Source organism: Octodon degus, unplaced genomic scaffold (assembly GCF_000260255.1).
Source record: "Octodon degus isolate 3935 unplaced genomic scaffold, OctDeg1.0 scaffold00304, whole genome shotgun sequence".
Taxonomy (NCBI): Eukaryota; Metazoa; Chordata; class Mammalia; order Rodentia; family Octodontidae; genus Octodon; species Octodon degus.
Genome location: NW_004524880.1, coordinates 511,736 through 520,838, shown reverse-complemented (window position 1 = coordinate 520,838; position 9,103 = coordinate 511,736). Strand labels below are relative to the sequence as shown.

At 58.8% G+C, this 9,103-nt stretch overlaps 1 protein-coding gene across 1 annotated transcript; it reads left to right on the top strand.

Annotated features, from left to right (window-relative positions):
• Position 1: 1 nt before the first annotated feature.
• On the top strand, positions 2 to 7,551 carry Slc35e1 (solute carrier family 35 member E1; the record flags this gene model as incomplete). Its single annotated transcript, XM_004647400.2, has 6 exons — positions 2 to 176; positions 293 to 363; positions 2,102 to 2,239; positions 3,537 to 3,662; positions 5,138 to 5,383; positions 5,739 to 7,551. Coding segments are annotated over 6 exons (975 nt in total), but the record flags the coding sequence as incomplete, so codon positions are not given.
• Between the last annotated feature and the right edge of the window lie 1,552 nt (positions 7,552 to 9,103).

Genomic DNA, 9,103 nt, shown 5'->3' with positions numbered 1-9,103 from the left:
GCCGCCCGCGCCGCCTGTGTCGGGGCCCGCGGCCGGCCCGCACCCGCCACCCGGCCCGCTGCTGCCGCCGCGCTTCTATCCGCGCTACGTGCTGCCGCTCGCCTTCGGCAAGTACTTCGCGTCCGTGTCGGCGCACGTCAGCATCTGGAAGGTGCCCGTGTCCTACGCGCACACCGGTGGGTACCGCTGCCCCGGGGGGCGGGGGCGGCGCCTGGGGCTGCGGGGTGCGCGGAGCAGCGCGCCCGCCCGCCGGCCGGAGACGCTGAGCCTGAGTGCCGCCCTCTGTCCGCAGTCAAGGCCACCATGCCCATCTGGGTGGTCCTCCTGTCCCGGATCATCATGAAGGAGAAGCAGAGCACCAAGGTAAGCCGGGCAGGAGACCCCGGGAAAGGGCAGTCCCCGCAGTCCTCAGCGGGTGACGTGTCCACTCCTTGCCTGCCGCTGCCTGGCTTCCTGTCAGATGAGGAAGTTGAAGAGGCCTGGCACAGCCCTCAGCCCTCGTCTTCCTGCTGCTGCCTGGGCTCGCCCTGTAGGCCGCGTTGGGGTGGTGGTCTGTGTGATGTGGCCGCAGGAACGCTGCCACTTCAGGGCTGATGCCCTCCTGATTCCTTGCCCTGCCTGGGGCTACCAGTAGGTGGTGGCGAGCACATATCTGCAGGGTCCCTCCAGTGGGGTCAGGGATGGATCCCAAACCCAGCTGGTTTCCCTCCCAGTGGTCAGGAAAGGGGACTTCCAGCTGCACAGGAATCTGCGGGCAGAGAGTCCTGCAGTTTGAGTAGTGAGCCCCACTGGGATTGTGACTGTCAGGATGCCAGATAGAGTGCTTCCTGCCTTGGGGTGCATGAGGCTGTGACTTTCTCCAGGCCCAGCCTCGCTGTCTCCTTCAGTGGAAAACAGGATTCCAGCTGTCCCACTAGATTTCCCCATCTCTTGCTGGACACTGCACTTTTCAAGCCCCTGGTTTCTGGCATACTGTTTTCTGTAACACAGGTTCAGAGCCCTGGATCAGCTTATATAAATTGGGCTACCTCTGGCTGGGTTCTGTTGTAGCCTGTCTACCTGGCAAGATCTGCGTGTACCCTGCAGCTGGCCTCAGGGTGACGTCAGGTGTACCTGACCCCCTGGGGGCCAGAGTCACCAGGAGGTGCGCTTGTGTCACCTGATATCACATCATGTTTATCAGGTTTCCATGCTGTCTGGAACATTGTACCTAGAGCCTCACACGGTGAGCAGAGTCAACAGTGGCCCTCCTGAGCAGGTAGCTGAGTGATAGGGAGAGGGGGTAGCTTCACGGGAACCCATACTACAAGGTGGGTAAGGCAGGTCATCCTCATTCCGGAGCTCGGGAAGAAAGTGCAGGCGTCGCACACCTGAGGGCCACACCAGGAGCCCCTCTGTGTGCAGTGAGTGACCCACCCTACCTGGACCTCATGACTTGCTAAATCTCCACCTTGTCACAAGACTGCTCTGCCCAGCACTCAAGCAGAGGCAGCCTGCATGGCTTAGCAACCACAGGCCTCTTTCCAGACACTCAGCTGGGGAGATAGCTCAGTGTGGAGGAAGCCCTAGGTTCCATTCTGTTCCAAGGTCCACAAAATAAAGATGGCTCCTTGTACCAACTGGGTGAACTAGTACTGAAGAACTCTGACAGGGAAGCTGGGAGTTGTTTAGCACTGGATTCTGGGATCCTGCCCCACCCATCCCTGCCCCCTGTGCTGGCAGTTACTGAATGCCCACAGTGTGCTGGACAGGGCAGCAGATGAGACCTGCTCTGAAGCTGAGCCTGCTCTAGTGGAGACCAGAGCACCTTATGGGTGGCACAGTGGGTGGCACATGCACCTCAGGGACTCCAGGGCCAAAGAAGGTGGGACAGGTGGCCCACAGGGAATGGGGTGACCAACACTGTTGCCTAAAGTGGGAGGGCCACAGCTACCAGTGGGGCCCTCCTGGAGGTTGAGCTGGGTGGGGACTTGGTTGGGGTGGGCTCTTGGACACCTGGGGAGGGGGGACTTGGGGTCATGTCCCAAGTGCTGGATTCCCCTGGACCCAGGGAGAGCAGCAAGACCCCAGCTGCCATCTTACCCAGCTCTTCTCCTCCCAGGTGTACCTGTCACTCGTGCCCATCATCAGCGGCGTGCTGCTGGCCACCGTCACTGAGCTGTCCTTCGATGTGTGGGGGCTGCTCAGCGCCCTGGCAGCCACACTGTGCTTCTCGCTTCAGAACATCTTCTCTAAGAAGGTGCGGCAGGCCAGCTTTGGGGATGTGCCCTGGTGGGGAGCTTCGGTCCTTTGTTGCCTGCTTTTGGCTCCTTTTCTGTTTGCTTTGTGGCTTTTTAAAAATCATTTATGTATGTGTGTACATATGTATGTATTTGGTACAGAGTCTCACTACACAGCTCAGACTCATAGTGATCTTCCTGTCTCAGGCTCCCCAGTGCTGGGATTACAGGCATGTGCTGCTATGTCCGGTTTCATTGGCTGGCATGGCGTACCTGGGGTTCCAGGGCTGGCACTGTTTGCAGTACCAGGAATTGAACCCAGGTCCTTGAGCTTATTGTGTGCTGGGCACCATGGCAGCAGCAGGGGATAGATTGCAGAGGCCTGGTCCCAGGGCCCCAGCTACCCTGGTGTGAGCTCACATCACAGCGTAGTCGGCCCGACTTTAGGGTTTTATTCTTGTTCTGGCTTGGGCTTTAGTGTGGGGATTTTCTGGTGCTGGGCACGGAGCCCAGGGCCGACACCCACGAGGTGAGTGCTGGGCTCCTCGGCTGCACCCCGGCTGAAAGCAACAGTGACCATGTCGGTTTCTCCTGGCAGGCCCTGGACACGCAGTAGTGCAGACGCTTTTCAAGTTGCTGCGCTGGCGATTGCCAGTCAGAGTGCCGTTCTGCCGCATAGCTAACGGTGTTTCTTTCCCGGACCCCTGTAGCTGCCGCGCCACTCAGGTGCGACAGTTCGTGCAGGCCCTGTCCCACGGCCCCCTTTATGCAGAGTGCTTTCTGACCTTGGGCTATTCCCTGTAACGGGCCAGCAGGCGTGTGCAGGAACTGGCTTTCCCCCATGCCTGGCTGTAGCCAGAAACACCGCGCCACGTCGCATTCACTCCGGGGCTCTCGCAGCTTCTTGGCCACGTCTTTGCCAGCACTGGTACTGGGCTTTTTTCCTCCTTTAACCCATGGGACACTGTGCTTGGTTTTTTTGGTTTTAGTTTTTATTATTTTAATATATTTAGTACAAGGTCTACAGGGTCTCACTACACAAACTGGACTCGAAGTTATCCTCCTGTTTTCAGCCTCCCACGTGCTGGGATTACATGCGCACACCACCAGCTGTCTCACGGTCTCAGTGCACCCCAGGGGCGGGGCTGGCATGGCACACCACGCCACTGTGCCTGTTTTGGACACGTGCTATCTGTCCTTTCAAGATGGGCTGAGTACTTTGGTGTTCGGGTTGGACATCCCTGGGTGGTGGCCAGACACCAGGGCTTTCTGGCTGGCCGTTTTGTTTTGGGCTTTGACAAGGCCTTCTGTGTGCAGGTTCTGAGGGACTCACGCATCCACCATCTCCGGCTGCTCAACATCCTGGGGTGCCACGCTGTCTTCTTCATGATCCCCACATGGGTGCTGGTGGACCTCTCGGCGTTCCTCGTCAGCAGTGACCTGGTGAGCGCGCCTGGCAGTGGGTGTGAGGGTGCATGCTGGAATGTTGACATCTGCGGTATCTGTCGTCACTAGGACAAGATACCTGATACAGGCTAGTGTTATAAAGAAAGGAGGCTCCAGCAACTCAGCTCAGAAGCACAGGCTGTGGCGAGGGCTCCTGAACCCAGAGGCTGGCGGCAGCAGGAATGTCTATAGAAGGCAGGCCCAGCCAGATGCTGGAAGTACAGGAGCTTCCTGCTGACAGGGCCACCGAGGACATGATGCCCACTGGTGACCCCTCCTAGTGGGCTGGGGTGCCAGCTGGGCCTGGTATGGGCCTCTGCCTGCTTGCTGTGCTCCCTCACGTCTGTGCTGTGCATCACCTCCCAGCCACAGCAAGGAGCCAGCTGTGGACTGTACCCATCTGTTGGGGCATTTGTGCCAACAGTGGGAAAGCGGACCCATGCTGCCAGAGAGCGTGTGGTCACTGTGACAGAATACCTGAAATGTTCACTTGAGCCTCGGTCGTCGGGCCTGGCCATCCGGGCGCTGTGGCAACACAGTGCATCCCAGTAGGGCACTGTAAGGAAGCTGCTGTGCTCACAGCTACAGGGGAGAGGAAGGGGCTGGGCCCCAGTAGGGGGGCACACTCCAGTCCCAGCAACCTCACTTCCTTTGTTCAGACCTCCTCTTAAAGACCCCCACACACACGCCATGTCACCACAGGCTGGGGTGAGCCTTCAAGGTACCGCTGTGCCTGGGACCCCAGCATGGGGACCCATGTAGCAGGGACCTTCCACCCTGGTGAGCTTGAGCCCATGGAAGGCAAGATCCTGGTGCAGTGGTGTGGGTGGGTGCAGCAGGCCTCTGCCCTGAGGATCCCACCTTGTGCCTGTGTTGGGACCCTGGCAGTAGCAGGGGTGGCAGTATTGTGGCACCGGGTTCTATGCCTGGCTAGGGCCACTGTCCAGGGACAGGAGGAGGCTGGGGTCACACCTATCTCTGGGCATCTGCCTTCGCAGCCATAGCTACAGAGAGAGAGTAAGCAATGGCTGTGCCAGTGGTGTCCTGAGGGTTGCAGGCACAGATGCCAGGCCCCTGGTATCGCATGACCACACGCAGGGCTTGCTGCTACCCATCTGGGAGCCACGTAATGGTTTCTGCTTAGTTTTTCCTTACATGTGGTACGGGGATGTGGAGGAATCGAACCCAGGCCCTTCGCACTGAGCTCCATCTCCGGCCCCTTTTACTTTTCACCTCGGAATGGAATCTTGATAAGTTGCCCAGCATGGGCTGGAACTTGAACTTGAGGTCTTTCTGCCTCAGGCTGCCAGAGTGCTGGGGTCAGCAAAGCCCTTGTGGGTGGCTATGGGGTGACGGGGGGCTCCCGTGCGACCCCATAATTGTCTGCGTAGTGACACTGACGGGATAGGGGCAGGGCGTGGCCGCGCCAGCCAGCCAGCAGCCGCCTGCGCTGTCCTTCCCTGTGTCCGCAGACCCACGTGTCCCAGTGGCCCTGGACGCTTCTGCTGCTGGCGGTCAGTGGCTTTTGCAACTTGGCCCAGAATGTCATCGCCTTCAGCATCCTCAGCCTGGTCAGCCCGCTCAGCTACTCAGTTGCCAGCGCCACCAAGCGGATCACGGTCATCGCTGTGTCCCTGCTCATGCTGCGCAACCCGGTCACCAGCACCAACGTGCTGGGCATGCTGACCGCCATCCTTGGGGTCTTCCTGTACAACAAGGTGAGCGGGCTGGGCCTGGGCATAGCTCGACCGCGCCCCACCTGCCGAGCCCTCCCTTGTGTCCCACTAGCCACCCCCTGCCACGCCCAAGCCCTGCTCTCAGGGCCTCAGAGCTCTGTGGCTGACTGGCTGGTGTCTTGCTTGCAGTGCCAGCTGGAGTTGGAGCCTTTTGCATGCCGGTCAGGCACTCAGCTCCGACCTCCACCCCTGAGCCTTTTTATTACTAAACACTCCCGTGCAGCTTCCCGGGTAGCTGGGGTGGTAGGCACGCGCCGCGGTGCCCAGGAAGGCCTGCTGGCTGATTTGGGTTTCCTGGAAGACATGCTTGACTCTGGCCTTGCTCTTTTCCCCGCAGACCAAGTACGATGCGAACCAGCAGGCCAGGAAGCGCCTGCTGCCTGTGTCTGCAGCAGACCTGGGCGGCCGGGAGCGGCCCCACAACGGCGTGCTCTTCCCCGCCCATGGGGACCTCCAGTATGGCCGCAGTGGCGGCGGTGGCATCCTCACGGATCACTTTCAGTACAGCCGGCCTGGGCAGCCCAGCTCGTACACCTTGAACCGCTATGACGTGTAGTGCCTGGGGCACAGGGTGGCCAGGCCCACACCCCAGCGGTATCAGACGCTCCTGACACCAGTGATGGCCGGTGGTCAAGGGATAGGGTGTGGCCTGCCCAAGGAGACCCTGCTGTCCACTGGGGGCAGGATGGGGTTCCTGCCAGGCGAAGTCCCTTCCTGTGCTGTCCCAGCTCCTCAGCACAGTGGAAGCGGCTGGCGATATGGGTGCTGCTCGCCTGGAGTGGCCAAGAGGTGGCCAGGAGGAACCCAGGAGCAGAGGGCAAGCTGTGGGGTGGAGCCGGATGGTGACCATGGGCCACAGGGGCAGCAGGCTGACAGAGGTTTGCATGGAGTGGCCAAGTTGGGGTGGGGAAGGGGGCAGGAGGGCTGTCTTGCCTTCTCATCTACCTGAGCAGGGTGGGCCCAGGCAGCCAAGGGGCTCTGGGGATCCAGGGCCCTCCCAGCCCAAGCCTGGTGCTGCCGCCTCTGGTGAGGACCTGCAGGCTGGCAGCCGGGTCATGGGAGTGCGCTCCTAGCAGTGCTCAGCACAGGAGGGCGGCCCCGGCTCAGTTGGAAACCACTTCGTTGTTCCCACGAGGCTGCCTGGTGCCACCCTTGGGGACAAGCAGAAAGCAGCTGGCCTTGGAAGTTGCTTCTCAGTGGCTACACAGCTGATGACAATCGAATCTAGAGCAGTATCCCCGGGAACTGTCACCCACAGAGCCACACCTGCCTCCGCCTATGTCTGTGCTGTTTCTCCGTCAGGATCCAGTCCTGTCCTGTTAGATCCAGGGCAGGGACACCAAGCAGGACACGGTTTGCCAAGTCAGACCCTTCACTCAGGACTGAGTCTGGAGCAAGGCCACACTGAGGCCACACCTGCAACTGTTATGGAGGCTGAGGCCGGGCAATCTAGGCACCCTCAACAGACCCCATCTCAAGGAACAAAAAGAAGTTTGGATTCAGCAGAATCACATCAAGAAAACTAGGATCCTGTGTGGCACAGCCCATGAAGCCTCCAGCTTTTTTGGTGTTGGAAAGGGGCCACATCTCTGTTCCTGGGCTGGGGGACAGTTCTGCTGACCTTGCCTGCAAGCACGGTGGTTCCCTATTGCAGGAGAAGCAAGGTGACACCCCGCTCCTGGGTCTCTCCTTAGAACCAGACTTCACCAGTTAGAGCGCCTCTGCTCTTGGGAGGACTGCTCTTCGCGTGGCCAGCAGAGGCCTGGTGTTTCTGGAGGTGCTGCAGGCGCTCTAGTCACGTCTTGGCTTCTAGGTGAAAGACAACTGGTACAAAGTAGGGAGAGGTGGTAGGTGTACTCGTGCACACCTGTTGTACCTGCTACTTGGGAGGCTGAAGCAGGAGGATAAGGAGCCTGAGGCCAGCTGGGCCAGACTGTGTCAGAAGCTTGCCCAGCCCAAGGAAGGCCCTGGTTCCTGTCACCAGCACTGGGACAGATGTGGTTTACAAAAAGACCTTGTGAAAGCTAGGCGCAGCCATGCCTGGGCTGGGGGACAGTTATGCTGATGTTGCCTGCAAGCACAGTGGTTCCCTATTGCAGGAGAAGCAAGGTGACACCCTGCTCCTGGATCTCTCCTTAGAACCAGACTTCACCAGTTAGAGCACCTCTGCTCTCGGGAGGACTGCTCTTCGCGTGGCCAGCACTGGGGAGGCTGAGGCATGAGGATCAGTAAGAGTTTGAGGCCAGCCTGGGCTACACAGTTCCAGGGCCGGCTTGGACCACATAGTGAAAGCCTGCCTAAAAAACCAAAAAAAGATCTTGCTGAGCCTGCACCAGAGCTGTGGCCTCTCGGGGACTCGCTGCATGGATAACATGAATTCACCTGGGCGGAGTGACACCTGGAGCACACACTGAGCCCCTGACCTGGTCAGGGATTTCTGATGTTGCTGAAATTTGTGTATTAATGGGTTCCCCCCCCCCCCCGCTTTTTCAACAAAAGATTTGCTGGGGAGAAAGGACTGTCTGATTTTATCACGGTTTTTAAAATAAATGAGTATTTAATTCTGTATACAAACCCACCAAAAGCTGGGTGTGGTAGCACATGCCTGTGATCCCAGTTTTTGGGAGCCTGAGGCAAGAGGATCACTGCGAGTTGACCAGCCTGGGCTACATAGTTTCAGGACCAGCATGAACTACATAGTGAGACCCTGTCTCAAAAAATAAAATAAAAATAAACCCAGAAGTGCATACACTGGACAGATGTGACATTTGACAGATTCAGCGAGTGCTACCAAAAGACTGGGAGGCTGAGTGCTAGCCCCTGCTGCCTGCCAGGGTTCGTGGGAGAATGGGGTTTGCTCCCTGTGTGCTGGGGTGTGGGTGTCAGCAATGCCCACTCTCCCCAGCCTGCCCAGAGGAGAAACAGTCTTGGGTTCTCAGTAGCAAGACTCAGCAGCAGTTTTCAAGCACTTTATCCGAAGTCACTTGAAAGCCAGAAGCGTGTCCACACCTGGGCAGGGCACCCTAAGTGTGCCTGGCCCATGTGCCCGGGGGCCCTCTGTCCTCTTCTGGGCCATACACATGACGTGACTTGTGGGTTGATGGAATAAAAATGGAATCATGAACGGGCCTGAGCAGCACAGGCCTGCACTCCAGCACCACCTGGGTGACTTAGTGAGATCCTGTCTCCAAAAAAAAAGACCTAGGTTCAATCCCCAGTAGCACAAAAGCCAAACAGTGACACTGTCGGAAATAAATAGTCCTAGGACCACAGCCGCAGTTTCTGACATGCTTTTATTGAACAGACCAACACAGCACACTTGCACCCAGTACGGCACCTGGTAGTTGGTTTAGAGTGACAACAGAGCACCCAGAACCTGTGCACACCGCGTGCGGGACCGTCACCCAGCCTTGGCATGCGAGTGCGTGCTGGCTACTGATCGATGGCCATGTTCCATGAGGCTCACTCTGAGGTAATGGACACTGCTGAGACCCGCTGTCCCTGGGGACTCGCAGGAGGAAGGGCATGAGTGCACCTGCACCCTACTCCTGCTCAGTGATCCTGGGCAGGCCTGGCATGTCTGTCCCAGGGACACTCCGTGACCACCCCAGGGTGGCCTGTGTGGGTGCCCAGCAGCAAGGTGACTTTCCTGAGTGCCGTGAGGGCTGAGACACCAGGGAGGGTCTGTCTGCCCCCAGGCCC